At 41.3% G+C, this 27,261-nt stretch overlaps 1 protein-coding gene across 1 annotated transcript in view; it reads left to right on the top strand.

The window, feature by feature from the left end:
* Positions 1-25,678, top strand: part of LOC142741983 (ciliary microtubule inner protein 2B-like) — a 59,289-nt gene extending 33,611 nt beyond the window's left edge. The window contains exons 4-6 of the mRNA XM_075851320.1: positions 8,911-9,125; positions 14,627-14,813; positions 25,581-25,678. Of these exons, the coding sequence (XP_075707435.1) occupies positions 8,911-9,125; positions 14,627-14,813; positions 25,581-25,678 (500 nt within the window). The remainder of the gene's footprint in view (positions 1-8,910; positions 9,126-14,626; positions 14,814-25,580) is intronic.
* Positions 25,679-27,261: the final 1,583 nt, after the last annotated feature.

Genomic DNA, 27,261 nt, shown 5'->3' with positions numbered 1-27,261 from the left:
AAAGTCCCTGCGTCTTATAGTTGGCAGTCAAGGGACCCGACACCCGTGATGTGCCGGCACATCATGGAGCGGGGAGGGGATGATGTATGTAACGGTCAAAAGAAGGAATGCCTGCAGGCAAACAGAACCCTTTTCCTGACTACCCAATTTAGAAATAGAAAATAAATTATAAACACTTTAACATTTTTATTAAGCTACGTATAGCAAGAAAACAGACCACATATATGGTTTAAAATTGTCACTGCCTAATGCCGATGTGAAGTGGATTCAAAAGCTGGCAGAGCACAGCATGATGTGCACGGCTAAAGGTAAATGCTGACTGACATCAACAGGACAGTCACAGAGCAATGCTAAATGGTCCCAGGCTATGCCCGGATTCTCAAAGCAGTGTGATCGGCTACAGCAGGAATTAAAAACAACTGTTAGATCCCCCCCGACATGTTTCGCTACCTAGTAGCGTCCTCAGGGGTACACGGGGCTAATGGCGGCGCGACGAAAATTCACTCCTCTTAAGGAGGTATAGAGTGACGTACATGAGAGGTAGGCGTGAGGTCAAACCGCCAATAGAGCGGAGCAACACACAGCAAGCGCCAGACAGAAAGAAACAGCCAATAAATGGCAACGTATCAAGCAGCCAGTAACAGACACCCAGCCGCGCAGGCGCCTAGTGAGGACTGCAGAGACAATGCAGAGTACGGGCGCCTGCGCAGCAGGGCAAATAAAGAACTTAGAGTAATGCCGAGTGACAGATCGGCGCAAGCGCCGTAGAAGTCACTTCGGACATAGTGCAGAAGCCAAAGGACCCAACACTGAAACAAGTCAGTGTGGCATCTGAGCCTGCATAGTGGGGCAATCAGACGGCCCAGGCTAACACTAGGTGGAATCAGGGGGAGAGAGAAAAGTGGACAGTAAAGGCACAACAGATCTAGACTCAATGCAGGGAATAGTATACATGTCCCATCATTATAAACCAGTAAGGCTACAGTCAACACTGCAGGAACAGCCCAGAGCCAGAAAATGTGCCCAACGCCAGTAACAACAATGTCCCCCTAAGCTTGACTCCCAGAACGATATTAACTACCACTGCGGCAGGGACATAAACGCATGTATATGTCGCCAGCTGTGTATACAGTCACACGCAAAAACCCAAAAACAATAATAATAAAACAAAAAGTATATGTTAACAGACATCAAATAATCATAATGGAAGCCGCCATACTAAAAGATAAATATATGGTCAGATATTAAATTAGTAGATGAAAGAAGTAGAGTATCAATGTAAAACCGCTCCGTTGGGAGAGGACATGACATGGTAAGTATAAGTAGAGACAATCAAACAGGCCAGAGAGCGACATATGAAAAATAGTAAAAATAAATATACAGTAAATTAAAAATGTCCACAGAATACGGGAAGAACGGGGGCAGAAAACCAAATCAATCACAAGAACGCACTATACGTGAAACCCTCATTGAGCCCCTGAGGGGTCATAGAGCCAAGACGGTGGATCCATCGTGCTTCCTCCTGTAGAAGTTTACAATCCAGATTACCAGCCCTAGGTCCCAATTTTAGCTGTACAATACCCCAAAATTGAAGCAACTTGGGATTATCGGAGTGAAACCTATGCATGTGTCTGGAGAGAGTGGTGTCTTCCTTGAGGTTGATGGTACTGAGATGTCTAGATACTCTCCTCCTCAATTCCTGCAGAGTCTTGCCCACATATAATTTTGGGCAAGGGCATCTGGCCAGATACACGACCCCACTACTCTGACAGTTGAGAAATTGTTTTATCTGATAGGATCTCCCGTCCAAAGGATTAGTAAAACTCTTAACCCTGGGCATAAGGGGGCAGAAGGAACACCTACCACAGGGGTGAAAACCCGTGACAGGTGACTTCAGCCAGGTGGATGAGGTTTTGGAAGGCGTCGTTGAATAATGGCTGTGTACCAAAAGATCACGTAGATTTTTCCCCCTGCGGTAGGTAATGGCGGGGTTGGCAGGAATGACATCTTTTAGATCAGGGTCGGCAGTAAGGATAGACCAGTGTTTTTTCAAAACACTAATCACCTGTGAAGAACATACATCGAAAGTACCAATGCAACGAATAACACTGGACGATGTTGGCATAGCAGACTCAATACCGCGGTCAGAGAGTAGATCAGATCTATGGGACGCCCTAGCCCTGGCATAGGCCCTATGTAGCCATTTTTTGGGGTATCCCCGTGCCCGAAATTTTAGATAGAGTCCATCACATTCTCTCTGAAAGGATGACTCGTCAGAGCAATTACGTTTGGCTCGCAAATATTGTCCGATGGGTATCCCTCGTTTAAGGGCAGGGGGATGATAGCTATCCCAGTGCAGAAAGCTATTGGTGGCTGTGGCTTTACGGAAAATGTCAGTTTGGACACCTCCACCAGGGTCCAGAGAGATCTTAAGGTCAAGAAAATCGATAACTCGGTCATTAATTTCATAAGTGAATTTCATACCAATGGTGTTGTTATTGAGCATGGACATGAAGTCAATAAATGTGTTGGCATCCCCATCCCACAGGATGAGAATGTCATCAATATATCTTCCCCAAAAGGAGATATGTGACGTGAAAAAGAGAAGGTCTTCAGTGAAGACAATGGTGTCTTCCCACCACCCAAGAAAAAGATTCGCGTAGGTAGGTGCACAAACAGTGCCCATGGCTGTGCCTTTTATCTGATGATAATATTTGGCATCAAAGGTGAAAAAATTATGAGTGAGTAGAAACCGTAATAGTGACAAAACAAAATTGTTATGCCGTTGAAATTGAGTGCCTTTTGTGCTCAGAAAATATTTGACTGCTGTGAGACCTAAATCGTGTTGGATATTGGTGTAGAGTGACTCCACGTCTATGCTCGCCAACATAGTGGTAGAAGTGACATTGATCTCCTGGATCCTGGTGACGGTGTCCTTAGTGTCCCTAAGGTGGGACGACAAAGCAGAGACAAAGGGGGACAAGATCTGATCAACGTAAAGGCTTATCCCCTGTGTGAGGTTGTCGTTTCCCGACACTATGGGTCTGCCAGGGATAGGGCGTTTATTCTTATGCACCTTTGGTAGTGCATAAAAAGTGGCTAGAGTAGGAGTGGAATTATATAGACGTTTAAATTCGTCCAAAGTGATAAGATCATTACTCTTAGCGTCAGTGAGAAGATCATATAGTTCTGACAGGTAACTGATGGTAGGGTTACTTCTTAGAATGACATAGGTTGCATGATCATCCAATAACCTATGGACCATATCAACATAGTCCACACGGTTCATGATTACAATATTCCCCCCCTTATCGGAGGGTTTAAGTACTAACTCCGCATTGCCACACAGATCGTCCAGTGCCAACTTTTCCTCATTGTTGAGATTCCCAAATGGAACACGCTCGACACTTCTGACCTTCTTAAGGTCTTTACAGACCATTTTTACAAACACATCAATATGCCCATACTGGGAAAAGGGGGGAGTAAGTTTGGACTTAGGACGCAACGAAGAAAAAGGACCCACTGCCTCAGTGACTCCAAATTGGTTCTCATGAAGGAGACTCTCAAGAGCCCTCAAGGTATTTTGTTCCTGATGATCTTGGCGAATGCCATCCTGTATAGAGCCCCTAAAATGTTTATGTAGGGCCAGTTTTCTGGCAAAAAGATTAATATCCTTCGCCCATGTAAATTCGTCAAAAGGAGGTGCAGGGGTGTATGAGAGTCCCCTTTGTAGCAGATTAAGCTGATAGGGATTCAGTACATGTGAAGAAAGATTAAATATCTGCATATTATCATTAGGAATTATTGGTGTACTTGGGGTTATGACTTTTGTCCCCAATGCAGATTGAGTGGACCTAAAAAAGGAAAAGTAGTGGAAGATCCCATAACAGTGTTGGTAGTTCCATTCGTGCCACTCAGGACAGCACCTGGGGTGGGCAGCTGTGAATTGCCCACCATTCCCATAGCATTTTGAGCATAAGTAGGAACAGGCATGGACAAAATAGATGATGAATTGGAAACCACAGGTGGACATGGTCTATTTCTACTCAGAAATTCAGTGGAGGGCTGTTTTGGTAGGGTAGGTATTCTCTTCGAAAAACCAACACGATTTAGGTCTCACAGCAGTCAAATATTTTCTGAGCACAAAAGGCACTCAATTTCAACGGCATAACAATTTTGTTTTGTCACTATTACGGTTTCTACTCACTCATAATTTTTTCACCTTTGATGCCAAATATTATCATCAGATAAAAGGCACAGCCATGGGCACTGTTTGTGCACCTACCTACGCGAATCTTTTTCTTGGGTGGTGGGAAGACACCATTGTCTTCACTGAAGACCTTCTCTTTTTCACGTCACATATCTCCTTTTGGGGAAGATATATTGATGACATTCTCATCCTGTGGGATGGGGATGCCAACACATTTATTGACTTCATGTCCATGCTCAATAACAACACCATTGGTATGAAATTCACTTATGAAATTAATGACCGAGTTATCGATTTTCTTGACCTTAAGATCTCTCTGGACCCTGGTGGAGGTGTCCAAACTGACATTTTCCGTAAAGCCACAGCCACCAATAGCTTTCTGCACTGGGATAGCTATCATCCCCCTGCCCTTAAACGAGGGATACCCATCGGACAATATTTGCGAGCCAAACGTAATTGCTCTGACGAGTCATCCTTTCAGAGAGAATGTGATGGACTCTATCTAAAATTTCGGGCACGGGGATACCCCAAAAAATGGCTACATAGGGCCTATGCCAGGGCTAGGGCGTCCCATAGATCTGATCTACTCTCTGACCGCGGTATTGAGTCTGCTATGCCAACATCGTCCAGTGTTATTCGTTGCATTGGTACTTTCGATGTATGTTCTTCACAGGTGATTAGTGTTTTGAAAAAACACTGGTCTATCCTTACTGCCGACCCTGATCTAAAAGATGTCATTCCTGCCAACCCCGCCATTACCTACCGCAGGGGGAAAAATCTACGTGATCTTTTGGTACACAGCCATTATTCAACGACGCCTTCCAAAACCTCATCCACCTGGCTGAAGTCACCTGTCACGGGTTTTCACCCCTGTGGTAGGTGTTCCTTCTGCCCCCTTATGCCCAGGGTTAAGAGTTTTACTAATCCTTTGGACGGGAGATCCTATCAGATAAAACAATTTCTCAACTGTCAGAGTAGTGGGGTCGTGTATCTGGCCAGATGCCCTTGCCCAAAATTATATGTGGGCAAGACTCTGCAGGAATTGAGGAGGAGAGTATCTAGACATCTCAGTACCATCAACCTCAAGGAAGACACCACTCTCTCCAGACACATGCATAGGTTTCACTCCGATAATCCCAAATTGCTTCAATTTTGGGGTATTGTACAGCTAAAATTGGGACCTAGGGCTGGTAATCTGGATTGTAAACTTCTACAGGAGGAAGCACGATGGATCCACCGTCTTGGCTCTATGACCCCTCAGGGGCTCAATGAGGGTTTCACGTATAGTGCGTTCTTGTGATTGATTTGGTTTTCTGCCCCCGTTCTTCCCGTATTCTGTGGACATTTTTAATTTACTGTATATTTATTTTTACTATTTTTCATATGTCGCTCTCTGGCCTGTTTGATTGTCTCTACTTATACTTACCATGTCATGTCCTCTCCCAACGGAGCGGTTTTACATTGATACTCTACTTCTTTCATCTACTAATTTAATATCTGACCATATATTTATCTTTTAGTATGGCGGCTTCCATTATGATTATTTGATGTCTGTTAACATATACTTTTTGTTTTATTATTATTGTTTTTGGGTTTTTGCGTGTGACTGTATATACAGCTGGCGACATATACATGCGTTTATGTCCCTGCCGCAGTGGTAGTTAATATCGTTCTGGGAGTCAAGCTTAGGGGGACATTGTTGTTACTGGCGTTGGGCACATTTTCTGGCTCTGGGATGTTCCTGCAGTGTTGACTGTAGCCTTACTGGTTTATAATGATGGGACATGTATACTATTCCCTGCATTGAGTCTAGATCTGTTGTGCCTTTACTGTCCACTTTTCTCTCTCCCCCTGATTCCACCTAGTGTTAGCCTGGGCCGTCTGATTGCCCCACTATGCAGGCTCAGATGCCACACTGACTTGTTTCAGTGTTGGGTCCTTTGGCTTCTGCACTATGTCCGAAGTGACTTCTACGGCGCTTGCGCCGATCTGTCACTCGGCATTACTCTAAGTTCTTTATTTGCCCTGCTGCGCAGGCGCCCGTACTCTGCATTGTCTCTGCAGTCCTCACTAGGCGCCTGCGCGGCTGGGTGTCTGTTACTGGCTGCTTGATACGTTGCCATTTATTGGCTGTTTCTTTCTGTCTGGCGCTTGCTGTGTGTTGCTCCGCTCTATTGGCGGTTTGACCTCACGCCTACCTCTCATGTACGTCACTCTATACCTCCTTAAGAGGAGTGAATTTTCGTCGCGCCGCCATTAGCCCCGTGTACCCCTGAGGACGCTACTAGGTAGCGAAACATGTCGGGGGGGATCTAACAGTTGTTTTTAATTCCTGCTGTAGCCGATCACACTGCTTTGAGAATCCGGGCATAGCCTGGGACCATTTAGCATTGCTCTGTGACTGTCCTGTTGATGTCAGTCAGCATTTACCTTTAGCCGTGCACATCATGCTGTGCTCTGCCAGCTTTTGAATCCACTTCACATCGGCATTAGGCAGTGACAATTTTAAACCATATATGTGGTCTGTTTTCTTGCTATACGTAGCTTAATAAAAATGTTAAAGTGTTTATAATTTATTTTCTATTTCTAAATTGGGTAGTCAGGAAAAGGGTTCTGTTTGCCTGCAGGCATTCCTTCTTTTGATTATATATATTGTACCTGCTGACTGCCCAGGGTCACAATTTGCTTTTTTGTGATGTATGTAACGGGGCTCACGCGATGAGCACGCTCCATACACTGCAGGTGTCAGCTTCTGACACGCTGCCCTAATGGCCAGGAACAGCGATCGCACTGTTCCTGGTCGTTTAACTAGTTAAATGCCGCGGTCAATAGCGACCGCAGCATTTATAGTGGTTTTCCCATGAAGGACATTTATGACATATCCACAGGATATTTCATAAATGTCAGATAGATGCGGGTCCCAACTCTGGGACCCACATCTATCTCTAGAACGGGGCCCCCTAAACCACTGTCTTCCGGCCACTTCACTTCCTGGTTACAAGGGCGAGTCATGCAAACAGTGTAACTCGTTGAGCTATGCAGTTTCGCTAACTCCCATGCAACTGAATAGTAGTTACGGTGCTTCTGTAACTGCCATTCACTACTATGGGAGTTACAGAAACAGCGTAGCTCAGCGAGTCACGCTGTTTCCGCAACTCATCCTTGTATTGCAGTGTATTGTACCAGCAACCCAATGATCGCTCGTTCAAGTCCCCTAGGGGAACTAATAAAATGTGTAAAAAAAAAAAAGTTTGATACATTTTCAGGAGTGTAAATTTTTTTTAAAAGATAGAATAAAAAACCATTTCCCATTTTTCTCCAAGCACAATGTAAAAATAAAAAAAATAATTAAAAAATTGGTATCGCTGCGTCCGTAAAACTCTGAAACTATTACAATATAGATTTATTTGACTCACACAGTGAGCGACTTAAAAAAAATAAAATTGAAAACCCCAAAATCGTTGTCTTTTGGTCACCATAGCGCTAAAAAGAATGAAATAAAAAGCGATAAAAAAATCGTATGTGCCAAAAAACTGGTGCTAATAAAAACTACAGCTCGTCCCGCAAAAAATAAGCCCTCACATCGCTCAAACGATGGAAAAATGTAAGTTATGGCTCTCAGATGTAGTAAAACTGAACAAATAATTTTTTTTAACCAATAGTTTTTTCTTTGTAAAAGAAGTAAAATATGAAATGTTTTCCTATTTTCTGTTGTCTAAAACCTGGGTGCGTCTTATAGTCAGGTGCGTCTCATAGCCTGAAAAATACGGTACATTTAAATTGAGAAAAATGCTAATTTTCTTTATTTTTCGCTAAATTTTGGTGTTTTTTCACAATTAAATACTGAATATATCGAGCAAATTTTGCCAGTAACATAAAGTCCAATGTGTCACGAGAAAATCTCAGAATCACTTGGATAAGTAAAAGCATTCCGAAGAAAAATGAGGCTCTGTCAGAAAGGTCAAAAGTGGCCAAAGAGGCAAGGGGTTAACATATTCACAAAAGAGCACTGCTTATAAAAGTAAACAATGACAATTGTGACAACATCAACATAGAACACAGCTTATAAATGGAACATAGGTTATTGTGACATATCAATAGCGCACAGCCTAGTAATAAACATAGACTCTATTTTGATATGATCACAATAAAGCAAAATAGGCGTCATCAAAATAGAAGAAAACCTAGGATAAAAGACAAACGCTTTCGTGCATTCAGCGCAATAAAGGATAGCTTATAAATAAAGACACAGTCTACTGTCATCAAAAAGCAAAGCTTATAAATGAAAACAAATCGTATTGTTGCAATAGAACACAGCCTAGGAATAAACACAAACAATATGTATGAATTTTTTTATTTTATATTTCTGGTTTTATTTGTACATTTCAAAAGTGTAAAAAATTGTCCCACCTAGCAAAGGTGCAAAATATCCAGAAACTTCTGGAAGCAAAGGGGTTAAATGTGCTCTTCTCTGTAATTCATTTGTAAAGTTTACTGATGAAGAAGCATCTGTGCTTTGAAAGCTTTTAATTATAAGTTTTCTGGGTAGTAAAGTTAGAAGTATTTTTCTCTTTTGACACAAAAGTACATAACATCACTTTTTACTGGCTGACATGGTACCAGACTATAATTTGTTGTACAGTACATCATGAATACAACTCACAGTCATTGTTACTTACAAATCTCTCTCTCACTTCAAGGACACTTTCATCCATCCAGCGAGAAGTATCTTTATACTCGCCTAAACCACACTTATGACGGAAATCCTCAGACCTCATCTGCAATAAAAGCAATAGAAGAAATAAAGTATGAGCTGAGCTCACCTGCAAAGTGTACTTCATCTGAAATGGACAGATGGGCTTCATTAAAAGACGGTAACAGAGAGGGGCCAAGGTGTAATGGGAGAACTGAACAGGTTTGTTCTTGCATTATTTTACAAAATTATTTTGTATGTGCGTATCTATATGGATACAGGTTTATAATTAACCCTTTCTCCCTGCATACATTCTGGGCCTTAATGACCAAGCAATATTTTAAATGTTTCCATCGTCACATTCAAAGTGCTATAATTTTTTTATTTTTCCGTAGTCATGTCTGTGTGAGGACTTGTTTTTTGCGGGATGATTTGTATTTTTGAATGGCACCATTTTGGGGTATATAGAATTTTTTTATTAACTTTCATTAACTTGTTTTTCTTTTGGGGGGGATATAAAAAAAACAACAATTTAGCCATTGTTACATGCATTTTAAATTTATGCTACCTTTATTCTCTGGGACGATCCGATTACGGCAATACCAAATATGCATAGTTTTTATATGTTTAACTACTTTTGCAGAATAAAAACACTTTTGAACTAGAATAATTTTATTTTGCATCGCCGCTTTCCAAGAGCCATAACTTTTTTATTTTTTCGTCGATGTCGCCATATGAGGGCTTGTTTTTCGTGGGACTTCATTTCTACCATTTTGGGGTACATGGGACTTCTTGATTAACATTTATTATTTAATTTTTTGGGAGGGAAATGGGAAAAAATAGTAATTTTGCTGTTGTTTTTTGTGTTTCTTTTTTACGGCATTCACATTGCGGTTTAAATAATATGGTAACTTTATTGTTTAGTCATTACGCTCGCGGCGATACCATATATGTGTCGTTTTTATTTATTTTTTACACTTTTACTAAATAAAAACACTTTTTCATGAAAAAAAAAATATATTTTTTTTTTCTGTGTACATTTATTAAGAATTTTTATTTCACATTAATTATTTTGTGAGTCCTACTAGGGGACTTCACTGTGCGATCTTTTGATCGCTTATATAATGCTTTGGTATACTTTGTATACAAAAGCATGCCTGTCAGTGTAATGCCTCTGGCAAGGGTTAATAGGCATATAGCTTTGTTAGGCCCCCGGCTGCCATGGCAACACATCGCCGCCCGATCACATTTACGGGCCGCCGATGGGTGACAGAGGGAGCTCCCTCCCTCTGTAACCTACTTAGATGCAGTGGTCGCTAATGACCACGGCATCTGAGGGTTAAACAGTCGCGATGGAAGAAAACTTAGATCTCTACCGTTGGACCAGGAGCCCGGATAGTCCAACGGTAGTGAGACAGCCAAGGACCTGCTCCAGCCTGCACAGGAAATCCGTCCAGGACATTCATTAAGCCGCCGTGTAAAGGTGGTGGCCTAGAATAAGACCCCTTAATGACCGCTGTGAAAAGACGTATCGGCGGTCATTAAGGGGTTAAAGGGGTATTCACAAAATCGACAATTATCACCTATACACAGTGGAAAGGGAAGTGTCCCTATATATATATATATATATATATATATATATATATATATATATATATATATATATTTTATGTGTGTGTGTATATATATATACATATATATATACACACATGTGTCTCATGAGCCAGGGCTGGTTATGAATACAGTATAAACAAAGCAGGACAATTAGTATTGCCCTGCTTTGTTTGGAAAGCATGGACAGGAGATACTGTTTGATCTCCTGTCTCCATTTCAAATTTCCCGCGCGCACGAACGGTCTGGCGCGCGCACGCGTGCGATCTCACGGGAGTACGCACGGGTGCTCATGAGTCGGCTGGTGATATGTTATCACCATGCCGACCCATGTTAGCCGGGGGTGAGCGCCACTCGTCTCCCGCTGCGAGCATACCGACAGGGTTAAATAGCCCTGCGTCTGTACGCTCAGAAGCTGAAGCTAGCTGGGACCTGCCACCACACCACCAATGAAACTCTCCAGCTGGGACCTCACCACACCACCAATGACCTGCTCTTGCTCCGGCTCCTGCCTCTGCTCCCCTGCTCCACCAACGAAAACGATAAGTATCAGTGTAGCCACGGCTACACTTTAACTCTCCCCCTCTCCCTGTTTGTCCCTGAGTCCATCCCCTGTTGTATCCCTGGTTAACCCTTAAAACGTTTAACCCTTCCCACTGTTAATCCTTTACCTGATTAACCCTTAGCGTACAGGGACAGTTATATTAGGAGGGAGTGGAACAGAGATAGTGAGCGTGTGAGAATTACAAGTAACTTATGTGTATTGTATTGCAATGTAACTTCTATGTATGTTTAGATAAGTGGGTGGTGGTATAGATTATGATTGTAATACCGTGTTTATACTGTACTGTGATTAGTTACTGTATTTTATACACCGTGTTCCAAATTATTATGCACATTGGATTTAAGTGTCATAAACATTTAATTATTAGTTTTTCAATTAAACTCATAGTCGACTACGCTATTGATTCAGTCAGAAAACCGGAAACCAGCCAGAATGGTGACGAACGGAAAGCATTAGCGATGTTTCCGTCACCATTGAGATCAATGGTGACTGAAACGGAAGCTGTGCTGTCAGTTTCACTTTCCGTTGCGGGGTTCACCCGACGGAACCCACCGACGGAACCCCGGAACAGAAATAAACGGTGATGTGAACAGGCCCTTAGGGCTCTTTGGATCATTGTAATCAATCTCAGACACCTGTGATAATTAGTTTGCCAGGTGTGCCCAATCAAAGGAAAACTACTTAAGAAGGACGTTCCACATTATTAAGCAGGCCACAGGTTTCAAGCAATATGGGAAAGAAAAAGGATCTCTCTGCTGCCGAAAAGCGTGAAATAGTGAAAATACCTTGGACAAGGTATGAAACGATTGGATATATCAAGAAAACTTAAGCGTGATCATCGTACTGTGAAAAGATTTGTGGCTGATTCAGAGCACAGACGGGTTCGTTCAGATAAAGGCATAATGAGGAAGGTTTCTGCCAGACAAATGAATAGGATTAGGAGAGCAGCTGCTCTAATGCCATTGCAAAGCAGCAAACAGGTAGTTGAAGCCCCTGGTGCCTCTGGAGTCCCGCGAACCTCAAGGTGTAGGATCCTCCAGAGGTTTGCAAGTGTGCATAAAGCTATTATTCGGCCCCCCCTAAACAATGCTAACAAGCAGAAATGGCTGCAGTGGGCTCAGAAATACATGAAGACCAATTTTCAAACCGTGTTATTTACTGATGAGTGCCGTGCAACCCTGGATGGTCCAGATGGATGGAGTAGTGGATGGTTGGTGAATCGCCACCATGTCCAAACAAGGCTGCGACATCAGCAAGGAGGTGGCGGAGACATCTTTTTGACTGGATTCATGGGGAGAGAGCTGGTAGGCCCCTTTAGGGTCCCTGGCGGTGTGAAAATGACCATTGCAAAGTACGTAGAGTTTATGACTGACCACTTTCTTCAGTGGTACAAAAAGAAGAACCGTGCCTTCCGTAGCAAAATTATCTTCATGCATGACAATGCATCATCTCATGCTGCAAAGAATACCTCTTTGTCATTGGCTGCTATGGGCATAAAAGGAGAGAAACTCATGGTGTGGGCCCACATGTTCCCCTGACCTCAACCCTATTGAGAACCTTTGGAGCATCCTCAAGCAAAATATCTATGAGGGTGGGAGGCAGTTCACATCAAAACAGAAGCTCTGGGAGGCTATTCTGACATCCTGCAAAGATATTCAAGCAGAAACTGTCCAAATACTCACAAATTTAATGGATGCAAGAATTGTGAAGGTGATATCAAAGAAGGGGTCCTATGTTAACATGTAACTTGGCCTGCTAAGTTTTTTTTGATTGAAAGAGCTTTTGATTTCTGTAAATATGACCTCCTGATGCTGCAAATTCAACAAATTACCATTTTAGTTCTCTTTACAACCTTTAAAATGTTTTGATCTCTGTTGTGCATAATAATTTGAAACAGTGCATTTTGAGTTTTTGACTTCTAAAAAAAAATCTGTTATCATTAGGAGATTTGTTCAATAAAATTTGCATTCTTTTAGTTTCCCTTTTCTTCTCCAGTCGGTCCATACTGCCATGACTACTTCTTTTGGTCACAACTTGATAATAACCCAGTTAGTAATAGTACCCCACTTAGTGCTCCCTTTAGTGTCCCCCACAATGTAATAATGAACCCCACTGTAATAGTGCTCCCTACACAGTAATAGTGCCCCCACTGTAATAAGTGCTCCCCACACTGTATTAGTGCCCCCATAATTGCCCCTCACAGTAATTATGACCCTTAGGCCTTATTTACACGAGCGTGTTAAACCTCCGTGTGATGGCCGTTGAAACAACGGCCGTCCCACGGACCTTTGTAATTCAATGTGGCCGTTCACACAGCCATTGTTTCAACGGGCCATGTGAAGGGTCCGTGAGAAAATAGGACATGTCCTATTTTTTCACGCTTCACGCATCCCTCCATAGACTCTCATCTATGGGGGATGCGAGACATCGCGTCCCGCAGCGCAGAGCTCGGATGCACCTCAGACGTGAAAAACTGCAGTTTTTCATGTCCGAGATGCGCAATGCTTGAGTAAATAAGGCCTAAGGCCTTATTGTCCCACTTACAATATTGGTGCCCCATTAGTGCCCCTTCAAATAATAAAATTTATACTCACCTAAGCATCGTTTCCACAACGAACGAACGGAGCAGAGCAGTATCAGGCCTCTTCTAGCCTGTGTAGTCTGCAGTTTGGCGCAGGCAGGCGTGATGATGTCACTGCGCCGGCCTGCGTGCACCGACCCGCCAACTGCAAAGTGAATGGTAAAAGAGGAAGCTGATGAAGTATTCAACTGTATCCCCATCCAATCTGCAGCATGTCAATTCTATTGCAGATTTGTTGCGGATTTTCACCGCGGATTTCCCTCTTTGCAATGCATAGGGTGAATTCTGCACCAAAACCCACGTGTAACATGCGTATTTCAACGCTGATTTTTTGCGAAATCTGAGGCAGAAATATTCTGCAGCATGTGGATTTAGTCTTAGTATACACAGTCTTTTATATTTCGAGCAATATTTGCAAACATATGTGAATTGCATCCGTAAAATTAGACTTTAAAATACGATAACCAAATGCTGTGGGCAAAAAACATATTGGGTCACAATTCTCAATGTATTTTCGACTTTTTTTGGCACATTTTGCTCCAAAATGTGTCTAATCTGCTGTGTGACATATTTATTAATCATTTGCGTCAGAATTGAGTATGATTTGCACCATTCCTGTCAGTTTGTTACTGTGTAGTGAAAAGTGGGCATAGCTTACTGCTTGTCCAGAATTTATAAAAAATGACATTTTAAAAACTTGCAAAAAAGTTTCAAATAAGAAAAAGGCTGCAGTGACGTATTTTTTGACAAATTTATCAAAGAAAGTACATGTAGTCATAAATGTGTCGCCAACATTAAATTAGCCAAGCTGAAATGGCGCGACTATATCTATTTTTGGGCCAATGTGTTTTTATTTCTTTAACTTGACTAAAATGAAGTCACTTTTGAAACATGTGGACCAATGTGTTGTTCTGTGTGTTATATATTATCCTTGTGTCAGTCATGCATATGTTTTTCTTTATAAAGACAGGTGAAATGTCAGGTCTTCCCTACAAAAATGAAAAGATTAAAAAAATTCTTAGAGAAGAACTGACGGAAAAAAATCCTTCTACAAATTTACCTCATACAAATGATTATCTACAAAGAAGACAAGGGAAATTGATATACAGAACCAACAGTGGTCTCCTCCCTAACTATTCGGGATATAAACCTGGTACAGTAGTGATTCTTTTTAAATGATATCCTATTAAATAGATTATATGTAGGTATTTCACCTTTGCAGTACTAAAAATAATTGATAGATGTAACCAGCAACAAATTTACCAATAGGCACAGTAGGCCTGTCTCTAAAGGCTTTCCTGGGAGAAGAGCACCTGCTGAAGGGAAACCATACATATGAATACACTAAACATTTTGTATGTCTATGTAAATTGTGGGTATTTATTGGTTAATTAGGCACGCACAGTGCTCTAGGGGGGGGGGGGTGAAAGGAGTACACCCAGAGAGAGACAAGGGAAAGACCGAAGAGGGTGCTAGATGTTGTGCCGCCATATTCTGCTTTGTTTTGTAAGAGAAGTCAAACATTTTAAAGCCATAAAGGTGTCCTACTTGATGGGTTGAGTCTACTGACTACAGGCTTCTGAGATGTAATCCGATACTATATGTAAAAGGTATTTCGAGATTTCTCTGGCATTCGGGCACTGCCTGAGACTCCATACCAGAAGGACGGCCCGCTGTTCATATTGCACTGTAACTTGTTGTCATTTCATTGCAGGATCTTTAACCCATTCCCACTTTGGCCACTTTTGACCTTCCTGATAGAGCCTTATTTTTCAAATTTGACATGTGTCACTTTATCTGGTAATAACTTTGGAATGTTTTTACCTATCCAAACTATTCTGAGATTGTTTTCTCGTGACACCTTGGACTTTAAGTTAGTGGTAAAATTTGGTCGATACATTCAGTATTTAATTGTGAAAAACAGCAAAATTTTGTAAAAAATTCAAAAACTTGCATTTTTCTAAATTTCAATGTATCTGCTTGTAAGACAGGCAATTACACCACACAAAATTGTTGCTAATTAACATTTCCCATATGTGCACTTTAGATTGGTATCGTTTTTTGAACATCCTTTTATTTATTTTTTCTAGACCATTACAAGGCTTAGAACTTTAGCAGCAATTTCTCACATTTTCAAGAAAATGTCAAAAGGCTATTTTTACAGGTACCAGTTCAATTGTGAAGTGGCTTTGAGGGGCCTATACAATACAAACGGCACCCCTCAAAGTATTCAAAACAGCATTTAGAAAGTTTCTTAACTCTTGAGGGTAAGGCCACACGGTGCGGTGACGGTGCGTTTATGTTGCGTTTTTAAACTGCAGCAAGTCATTTTTCAATAAAAGTCAATGGTGAAAATTTGGTTATGGACAGACTGCTGCTATTATATTACAATGTGTTTTTAGTGCAGTTAATGTCCGACCGCATGCAGTTAATGACCGCGCTGCCAAAGTTGTTGCTGAACTGCTTGCGTTTTTGCTAACAGTTCTGCAATGCTTTATAATGAACTATATACTGGAAGTCCCTAACAAACTTCAACACGGGTGAAAACTATGTCCATCCATTATTTCCTTTAAAAACGCAACAGCACTGCAGCATTACAGAGACGCATGCGGTTTTCAAACGCAACAAAACCGCATCAACGACGCACCGTGTGGCCTTACCCTTAGGCGTTTAACAAGAAATAAAGTGTGTGGCCTTACCCTTAGGCGTTTAACAAGAAATAAAGCAAAGTGGAGGTGAAATTTACAAATTTAATTCTTTTTGCAGAAATTCATATTTAATAAAAAAAGAATCTGTAACACAGAAGGTTTTACCAGAGAAACACAACTCAATATTTATTGCCCTGATTCTTCAGTTCTTAGAAATATCCCACATGTGGCCTTAGTGTGGTAATGGACTGAATCACAGGCCAACGGAAGCAAAGGAGCATTGAGAGGATTTTGGGGCCTTCTTTTTATTAATTATATTTTAGGCACCATGTCAGGTTAGAAGAGGTCTTGCGATGCCAAAACAAAGGAAACACCCCAAAAAATACCCCATTTTGGAAACTACACCCACAAGGAATTCATCTAGGGGTGTAGTGAGCATATTGACCCCACAGGTTTCATACATTTTATTAGAATTTAGACGTGAAAATGAAACATTTAATTTTTTTCCAATAAGATGTAGTTTTAGCTAAACTAAAAACAACAATGTCCACAAGGAATAAAGAATAAAAAGCCCCCAATTTTAGTAAAGCAACTTCTCCGGAGTACGGAAATACCCCATATGTGCTCATAAACTGCTGTTTGGGCACACAGTAGGGTTCAGAAGGGAAGGAGCGCCATTTGGCTTTTGGAGTGCAGATTTTGCTGGATTAGTTTCTGGGCCCTATGTCGCATTTGCAGAGCCCCTGTGCAAACAAAACAGTGGAAACCACCCCAGAGGTGACCTCATTGTGGAAACTACACCCTTCACGGTATTCACCTAGGGGTGTAGTGAACATGTTAACCCCGCAGGTGTTTTTCAGAAATTAGTGTGCACTCAATGTTGCAGTGTGAAAATGGGAATTTTTCCATAGATATAGCAATATGTGGTGCCCGGCTGGTGCCACCATAACAAAGCAGCTCTCTAATTATTATGCTGTGTTTGCCTGTTTTAGAAACACCCCACACGTGGTGCTAATCTTTTGCCTGGACTATCGACAGGGCTCAGGATTGAATGAGTACCATGTGAAATTGAGGCCTAATTTGGCGATTTACAAAGTATTGGTTCACAAATGTAGAGGCTCTGATGTGAAATAATAAAAGAAACCCCTGAGAATTGACCCCATTTTGGAAACTACACCCCTCAAGGCATTTATTAAGGGGAGTTGTGAGCATTTTCACCCCACAGGTGAAGTGAATGCACTGCGGATGGTGCAAAGTAAAAATTTTAATTTTTCCCTAGATATGCCATTTCAGTGGCAAATATGTTGTGCCCAGCTTGTGCCACTGGAGACAATCACACCAAAAATTGTTCTCCCGGGTATGGTGATGCCATATATGTGGAAGTAAACAGCTGTTTGGGCACATTGTGGGGCTCAGGAGGGAGCGAGCGCCATTTGTCTTTTGGAGCGTGGATATTGCTTGGTAGTAGTTTTGTTTGGAGTTTTACTGGTATTTTAGTTTATAATGTGGGGCATATGTAAACCAGGCTGAGCACATCAGAGGCATAGTCTGGTGGTATAATAATGGGGTGTAAAAAAAACAATAATATTATCCATAGATGTGTGTTACGCTGTGAAGCAATCCTTTCTGCACAGGCCAGTGTCGCACTGATGAATGTCCTTCCTTATCACCCTTTTGGTCCACACTCCGCACCTTTGCAGTTTGGGGAATTTTGCTGGGAAGTGTTGTCCTGGTATAATACGGGCACCCTCGCTTCCAGCAGGTATGTTTGGGCCCTACCCTTCCTGGTTCCCTAATTTTAGGACATTGATAATTCGCCTCTTGAAACAGAAAAAACTTTCTCCTCAGGGATGCACAACTGCATTTTTTTCCTGACTTATTGGAGCCTTAATTTATTTGATTTTTTCATAGACGTAGTGGTATGATGGCTGTTTTTTTTGCGGGACGAGCTGTAGTTTTTATTGGTACCATTTTGGGTTACATGCGACTTTTTGATCACGTTTTATCCTATTTTTTGGGAGGCAAGGTGACTAAAAAACAGCAATTCTGGCATAGTTTCTTAGGTTTCTTTTATACTGCGTTTACCATGCGTTATAAATTACATGTTATGGATACATGCGACTTTTTGATCACTTTTTATTCCAATTTCTGTAAGGCAAAGCGACCAAACAAACAGAAATTCTGGCATTGTTTTTTTTTTATACGCCGCTCACCGCGTGGAATAAATAGCATAATATTGTTATAGTTCAGTTACAGTCGCGGTGATACCAAATATGTATGGTTTATTTATTTTTTTCAACAATAGAGGACTTGATAAGTGAAAAAGGGCGATTGTGTTTTATTTTATTACTTGAAACGTTTTTTGTATTTTTTTTAAATGTTTTTTTACACTTTATTTTTAGTCCCACTGGGGGACTTTAAGATAGTAGTGCAATGTATTAGATCTGTCAGTCATTCACTGACAGAAAGCCGATTAGCCTCCGGATGGGGCCTAATCGGCTTCCGTAATGGCAGAGCAGGAGGCCATTGTTAGGCCTCAAAACGACGGAACCCTTCCACAACGGGGACAAATGGAAACCACTGGCACCGGATCCGTCACCATTGATATCAAAGGTGATGGAAACAGAAACCTATGGTTTCCGTTTGTGTCAGTCAGGGCTCAATTCTGACAGAAAGCTCATATGGAACGGAGCCCTGACGCAGATGTGAACGAAGCCTAACTAACATTTATGGAAAGCGGTTTTTATTTGTATTCTGTTTCCTGCAGGTTTTGTAATCTGTAATCCTTTTCTGCTTGACAGGTCATGTGACCCTGCACTCTGACTCCACAATATCTGCTGCAGTTAATGTATTCACTTGGAGTCAATCCCCAACTTCCAGAGAACTACAGCTCTACGTGCCCTGCATCTAATTCCTCCCTGTTACTCTGAACTCCCATCTCCACTCTGCCTCACTGTCTTCACCTGTGCTGCAGCACAGAGCTGGCTCCAGATCGCCACGCCACCTCTCAGCTCCTCTCTGCATCACAGACCTGGTGCAGCCTGGGAGTTATAGGAAAGTAGCACCCACGTGCTACAGCGCAGGCACGCACAGGTGGCTGCTACCTGTGCCGTAAAGAAGGCCAGTGAGATATCCAAAATCGCGGAAAATTGGGGGAATTAGTGGTGGGGCAGAGGATGCCACAGTAGGGCTGATGTCTGTTCAGCATGTCTTTCGTATCTCTGGAAGGATAGAAAGTGTAAAGGGTTTTTTACACAGGATGATTATCGGGCAGAGTAGCGTTAATATAACACTCGTTACCGATTATTGCCCTGTGTAAACAGGGGAATGATCAGCAGATGAACGAGCAAACACTCGATCATCTGCTGTTTTTATCGTTTTAAAAAAGTTAAATATTATCGATGTCAGCAGCACATCTCCCTGTGTAAACAAGGGGACGCGCTGCCGACATAATAATAATGTGTGGGGACGAGCGATCGGAGTAATGACCGCTCGTCCCCATCCATAGCTGCCGACATAATAATAATGTATGGGGACGAGCGATCGGAGTAACAACCGCTCGTCCCCATCCATAGCTCCGTGTGACAGGAGCAAATGAGTGCCGATCAACTATGTCTCACTGATCGGCGCTCGCTGCACCGGCCGCTTATTGATTCTGTCAAAACGATGGAAGCCTTGCACAACGGAGACAAACAGAAACCATTGGGCACCAGATCCGTCACCATTGAAACCTATGGTTTCCGTTTGTGTCAGTCAGGGTCCCGTTCCGACGGAAAACTCAGATGGAACGTCGGAAAGGGACCCTGGCGCAGATGTGAATGAGACTCTCACCAGTTTATCAATTCACTATCTCCTAACTAATCGAATAGCCGCTACTAACCTAATAGGCGCTTTGCTGCTGAGAACTACAGTGTGATTTGTTTTATAAAACGTTTATTATTTGCAGTTATGAGAATTTTTCTAAATATGTAAATAAGCCTTTTTTTTAGACAAGTGGGAGGTAACAGCAGCGATTCCCCTGAGGTGGAGCCTCCTCATAACCTCTGACGCTGTCCTATCAGCATGAAGCTGCTTCACACAGTATGAGACACATTCTAGAGGGAAGGGGGATCACTTCAAACAGCCATATCTCGGGCTGTGGACCACCTAGAACCGCGGTTCTGGTGGTATATGAAAGAGGCCATATGACACCGGGATCGCAGTTCTAGGTGTGACAGAACGGGAAAAATAGCCAGTTGAAAACACATTCGGGAATGGAAGCTGTATACTATATGATCACACTGTGTTGCTGGGCAGGGAAGGGGGAGAAGCTGATTGGTCAGCGTCATACAGAAAAGATTACACCGCCCAGAGTGAAAAGAAAGAGTCACCTTCTATTTGGCTATTAGAGCCACATTAGCATATTTGGTAAAATGCTCATAACTTGGCAAAGAATAGACGTTTTTTAAAACAAATCTTACTGTAGTTATTAGTAACAAAGCGCCTATTAGAATATTAAGGAGATAGGGAATTGATAAACTGGTGACGGTGTCTCTTTAAACGGTTCCCGACCGCTCACTGTAAATTCACGTCGGCATTTTCTGGGCTCTGACGTGAATTCATGGTGGGTGTTAACAGAGCAATCAAGTGTCTCAGAATAGCGCTGACACCCGGATCGCGCTCTTAACACCTGCCTATGGTCCCGGAGACATGATCGGGACCTGATTGGTTCAGGTCCCGATCCTGTGATCACATGCAACTGGAAAGTTGCTATAACAAACTTTCCAGGGGACCGATTGCGGGTGTTGCCGTTGGTTGTCATGGAAATGGCCTCATAGGCAATGGTCCTCATAGGCTTCCTATCAGAGTGACACATCACACTGACAGTTTATAATACATTACACGACCTTTTTTTCCTATAATAAGTCTTTTATTATAGGAAAAAAATAAAAACGTTAAAAAAAGTACACGTATTTTGTATCACCGCGTTTGTAACGACCCAAAATATAAAGTTATTTTTCCCGCACGGTCAACACCGCAAGAAAAATAAGTAAAAAACAATGTGTGAATCACTCGTTTTTTGGTCACCACTCCTCCCAAAATATAGAATAAAAAGTGATCAAAAAGTCACATGTACACTAAAAGGCTATGTTCACACGGGGTCTTTTGCCGAGTTTTTTGACGCGGAAACCGCGTCGCAAAACTCGGCAGAAACGGCCCGAGAACGCCTCCCATTGATTTCAATGGGAGGCGTCGGCGTCTTTTTCCCGCGAGCAGTAAAACTGCCTCGCGGGAAAAAGAAGCGACATGCCCTATCTTCGGGCGCTTCCGCCTCCGACCTCCCATTGACTTCAATGGGAGGCAGGAGAAAGCGTGTTTTCTGCCCGCGGCGCTCAATGGCCGCGGGCGAAAAACGGCGCGATCATTGCTATTCACACGGAGTATTTTGGGGGAGGAATATCTGCCTCAAAATTCCGTTTGGAGCTTTGAGGCAGATATTCCTCCCCCAAAATACTCCGTGTGAACATAGCCAAATAGTACCAATAAAAACTATAACCTGTCCCGCAAAAAAACAAATCCTTACACAGCTTTTTTGACTGAAAAATAAAAAAGTTATTGTTCTCAATATGTTGGCAGAAAACATAAATTATTTGAGAGAAAAGTGATTTTATTGCGCAAATGCCACAAAACATAAAAAGACTATATACATATGGTATCACCGTAATCGTACCGACCTGCAGAATAAAATAAAATGTCATTTATAGTGCATGGTGAAAACTGTAAAAACAAAAAAAAGGACAAAAATCCTTGTCAGAATTGATGTTTTTTTTATCACCTTGCTTGCCAAAAAATGGAATAAAAAGTGATAAAAAAAATCGCATGTACCCTAAAATTGTAACAATGAAAACTACAGATTGTCCGGAAAAAAATAAGCACTCACACAGCTCTGGTGGAGAAAAAAGAAAAAAGTTCTGTCTCTCAGAATATAGCGACAGAAATTGTGAGCGTTCCAAAAGCGGATAAGGTTGGGCACCATTTATCAGTGCGACACCGGCCACATATCTATGAATTATTATTTATTTACCCCATTATTATACCCTCTTATTATACCCTGATGCACTCCACCCAGCTTACATACGCCCCCATATTCTAAACTGAAATACCAGTAATGATCGCTGGTTCAAGTCCCCTAGGGGGACTAATAAAATGTGCGAAAAAAAAAGTAAATAAAGTTATTAGTGAAAAAAAAACTAGATATATTTAAAGTCCAAAAAAAAACACTTTCCAATTTTTCCACTAAAGTGATGTAAAAATTAAAACAAATAAACACAATTGGTATCGCAGCATCTGAAAACTATTATAATATACCATTATTTAACAGTGAACGCCGTAAAAAACAAAGAATTGAAAACGCCAAAATTGCAGTTTTTTTGGTCACTTTAGCTTTTAAAATTTAAGTTGTCGTTTTTACCGTATGGTGAAAGCCGTAAAAACGAAACCCAAAAACAATGGAGGTATCGCAGCTTTTCCCAATTTCAGCCTGCAAAGAATTTTATTTTCAGTTTCCCAGTACATTAAATGGTACTTTAAATGGTGTCACTAGAAACTACAACTCCTCCCGCAAAAAAATAAGCCCTCACACCACTCTATTGACAGAAAAAGTAAAAACTTTATGGCTCTTGGAAAGCAGGGAGGGAAAAACTAAAATGAAAAAGCAAAAAATGTCCTGACAGGGTTAATTAATTTCTAATGAAAAAACATTTATGAAACGTTCAGGGGGCTTTTTCTCCTTTATCCTTTGTGAAATGAAAAAATGCAACATTTTAGTGGAAAAAGTTTTGATATTAATTTTCACGGCCTAAGGCCGGATTCACACGAGCGTCTGCGTTTTGTGCACAAAAAAAAACGCGTCGTTTTGCACGCGCAAAAGGCACTTAACAGGTCCGTGTGTCAGCAGCATATGATGCGTGGCTGCGTGATTTTCGTGCAGCCGCCATCATAATGACACTGTTTGTATGTTTCTAAACAAAAAAGCATGTGGTGCTTTTCTGTTTTCATTCATACTTTTTACTGCTCTTGCGCGAATCACACGCGTCACACGGAAGTGCTTCCGTGTGCTGCGCGTGATTTTCACGCACCCATTGACTTCAATGGGTGCGTGATGCGCGAAAAGCGCACAAATATAGGACATGTCGTGAGTTTTACGCAGCGGACACACGGTGCGTAAAAATCACTGACTGTCTGAAAGGCCCCATTGACTAACATAGGTCCGTGCAAGGCGCGTGAAAATCTAATTCTAATAAATTCTGCAAAAGACCTGTGGGGTCTAAATGCTCACGATACACCTAGAAACATTCCTTAAAGAGAACCTGCCACCAGCATTTCACCTATTAAACCAGCAATACCTGGTGATAGTGGGTGAAAAATCATTTCTATATAACCTATAATTGTCTTCTTAGTCGGCTCTGTAGCTTTAGTATTCAGCTTTTTAGTGTTCCCACACGTAGGCTAATGAGCATAAAAGAGTCAGATCTTCATTTGAAAAGAGTCAAATCTTCGTTTCTCAAGTCTTTCACAGTTTACCCCGCCTCCTTACTTTTGAGTGACATCTCCTCGCCTTCCCCCAGCACACAAAATCCTGCGCTTTGGCATTGATGTCCTCTTCTTGGGTGGACACTGGATTATTACAATATAAGGCACGAAATGTTTGCAGACCGTTATTTACAGTTGGAGGAGGAGTTTAGGAGAGGGGATAACGGCAATGAACTTTTGATAGCAGCGGCCAGTGAGGGGTGAGGAGAGTTCAATAGGTGAAATGCTGGTGACAGGTTACCTTTAGGGGTGTACTTTCCTCAATGGGGTCAGTTTTGGAGTGTTTCCATTGTTTTGGTACCTCAGGGGCTTTGCAAATGCAAAATGGCACCCGAAAACCATTCCAGCTAAATTTGAGCTGCAAAAGCCAAATAGCGCTCTTTCCCTTCTGAGCTTTGCCATGGGTCCAAACAGCAGTTTATTACCACATATGGCGTATTGCTGTTATTACGAGAAGTTACGTTACAAATTTTTTCTTCTTTATTCATTGTAAAAATTCAACACTTCTATATTTTTTCAGAAAAACAGGAAATTTGCATTGTCACAGACTAACTCCAATATATATTGCAAAAGTCCTGTGGGGTCAAGATGCTAACTATACCCCTAGATAAATTCTTTGAGGGGTGTAGTTTCCAAAACAGTGTCACTTTTGGGGAGTTTCCACTGTTTTGGCACCACTCAAGACCTCTTTAAACCTCACATGGTGCCTAAAATATATTCTAAAAAAAGGAGGCCCCAAAATCCACTTGGTGCTCCTTTGCTTCTGAGGCCTGTGTTTCAGTCCATTAGCGCATTAAGGCGGATATTTATAAAAACTGAAGAATCTGGGCAATAAATATTTAGTTGCGTTTCTCTGGTAAAACTTTCTGTGTTACAGAAAAAACTGTATTACAAATTAATTACGGGAAAAAAAAATTACATTTGTAAATTCCCCCTCTACATTGCTTTAATTCCTGTGAAACGCCTAAAGGGTTAAGAAACTTTCTGAATGCTGTTTTGAATACTTTGAGGGGTGGAGTTTTTTAAAATGGGGTGATTTATGGGGTATATCTAATATATAAGGCCCTCAAAGCCACTTCAGAACTGAACTGGTCCTTGAAAAAATAGCCTTTTTAAATTTTCTTGAAAATGTGAAAAATTGCTGCTAAAGTTCTAAGTCTTGTAACGTCCTAGAAAAATAACAGAATGTTCAAAAAATGATGCAAGCATAAAGCAGACATGTGGAATATGTGAAATAGTAACTATTTTGTGTGGTATGACTATCTATTTTACAAGCAGATACATTTAAAATGATAAAAATCATAATTTTTGCAAATTTCACAAATAAGCAATGAATATTGACCACATTTTTCAACTCACATAAAGTACAATATGTCACAAGAGAACAATCTCAGAATTGCTTGGATAGGTAAAAGCAGTCCAGAGTTATTACCACATAAAATGACACGTCAGATTTGAAAAAATGGGGCTGGTCCTGAAGGCCAAAATGAGCTCAATCCTGAAATCTAAAGCCCCATTACTCTTTTGCATGGTAAAATATGTGCATGTTGGTGACAAGAAAGTATATCTTGCATGTGAAAAGGAGCAAATCTGCCTACAATCAGGTGGTTAGGAATTTGTGGCGTTATGAGTGCTAACTTAAACATATACAAATCTACTTTTGTGCAATAATAGTAATACTTTTCTTTGTATTGCAATAGGGCAAATGTTTTCTATAGGGTCCACATGGGGAAGGAGCAGTGTAAATGCCATAGGAAAGCTGCATGAGCAAACATTCCAATGGACATCTCTCTTTTGAAGTTACCACACACAATTCGGCAACATATTTAATATATCATATATGACAGTTGAATAAGTAAAATAAAACATATTACACATTCTTAGTATTGTTTTGTTATTTATCATTTCATAAAAATATACAGTTCTGAAGACCCGTCGTGCATTGTGTGCGACATCAACTAAATTGCATTTGGCGTTCCAATTCACCCCAAAGGTGTTCGATGGGGATGTTGTCAAGGCTCTGTGTAGACTACTCAAGTTCTTCCACACCAAACTCGCCAAATCATGACTTTTTGGGCCTTGCTTTGTGCACTGTGGCACAGTCATGCTGGAATACAAAAGGTCTTTCCCTAAACTGTTACCACAAACTTGAACGCATACAATTGACCAGAATATCTTTGTATGCTGCAGCATACAGAGGATACATGCAATAGAGGATAGGCTTTTGCTTTAGCAGTCCGTGTCCCGCTCTGTGAGTTTTCCTAGGCTACTTCTTCATGGCTGAGCTGTTGTTAGTACTTGATGCTTCCACTTCACAATAGAAGCACTTATAGTTGAGCGGGGGCAAATCAGAAATTTTATGAACTGACTTAGGAAAAAGGTGCCATAATATGACAGATCCTATTTTGAAGTTCCTCAGCTCTTCGATATGACCCATACTACTAGCAATATTTGTCTATGGAGATTAAATAGCTGTGTGCTTGATTTTATGCACCTATTTGCAATGGGTGTGGCTGAAACACATGGACTTAAATATTAGGAGGGTATTCCACATATCTTTGGCCATATAGTGTACATTATATTTATTCACACTATTAGCATTAGGTTCTACAGTTGCAAGAAAAACACAGTGAACCCTTTGGCATTACCTAGATCCATTACTAATAAAATGTGGTCTGTTTGTCTATAATTGTGACTTAGATAACAAACACAATCTAACTAAACTAATAACACAAACAGTTGTACTGTTCATGTCTTTTATTAAGGACATTGGGTAAAAATCCACAGTGCAGGAAGAGAAAATAAGTAATATGCTGTGTTAATCACTTCTCCAAGAACTAATTGCCAAAAGGTGTTTTAAATTAAGGAGATGAGATTGGAAGTGTGGGTTTCACAGGTGCTATGCCCATTAACCCCTTGCTGACATTTGACGTACACTCCATACAGCACGCTCCATACTAGGAGGGGTCCGCTACATGTTACAGCCGACACTTCACTGCAACGAGCGGGATCCCGCTAGTTTAACCCCTTAGATGCCGCGGTCAATAGCGACCACAATATCTAAGCCTTTAGAAAGGGAGGAGCGATGCCAGAAGATTATTCTCCAGACAAGTAAGATGGTGTTTATTATTTTCTCAATTAAATTTTGTGATTACTTATAGACCTGGATCAAAGAATGGTAAAGCTGAGGCCAAATCCACACAGAAAGACAAGCATGACAGCAAAATTATATCTGAAAATAACTACGTAGGGGCTGCTAATTTAAAAGAAATACTGAATCTACTTAAGGATTCATATGAACATGACTCATTGCTCAATAATTCTCCAAGGAATGGCAACCTATCCTACAAAGATGGATTCTGGATGCGACATCATTATTTG

Source organism: Rhinoderma darwinii, chromosome 1 (assembly GCF_050947455.1).
Source record: "Rhinoderma darwinii isolate aRhiDar2 chromosome 1, aRhiDar2.hap1, whole genome shotgun sequence".
In the NCBI taxonomy this organism is placed as follows: domain Eukaryota; kingdom Metazoa; phylum Chordata; class Amphibia; order Anura; family Rhinodermatidae; genus Rhinoderma; species Rhinoderma darwinii.
The sequence above is the reverse complement of the archived record's forward strand: the minus strand, read 5'-3'. Positions and strand labels throughout refer to the sequence as shown.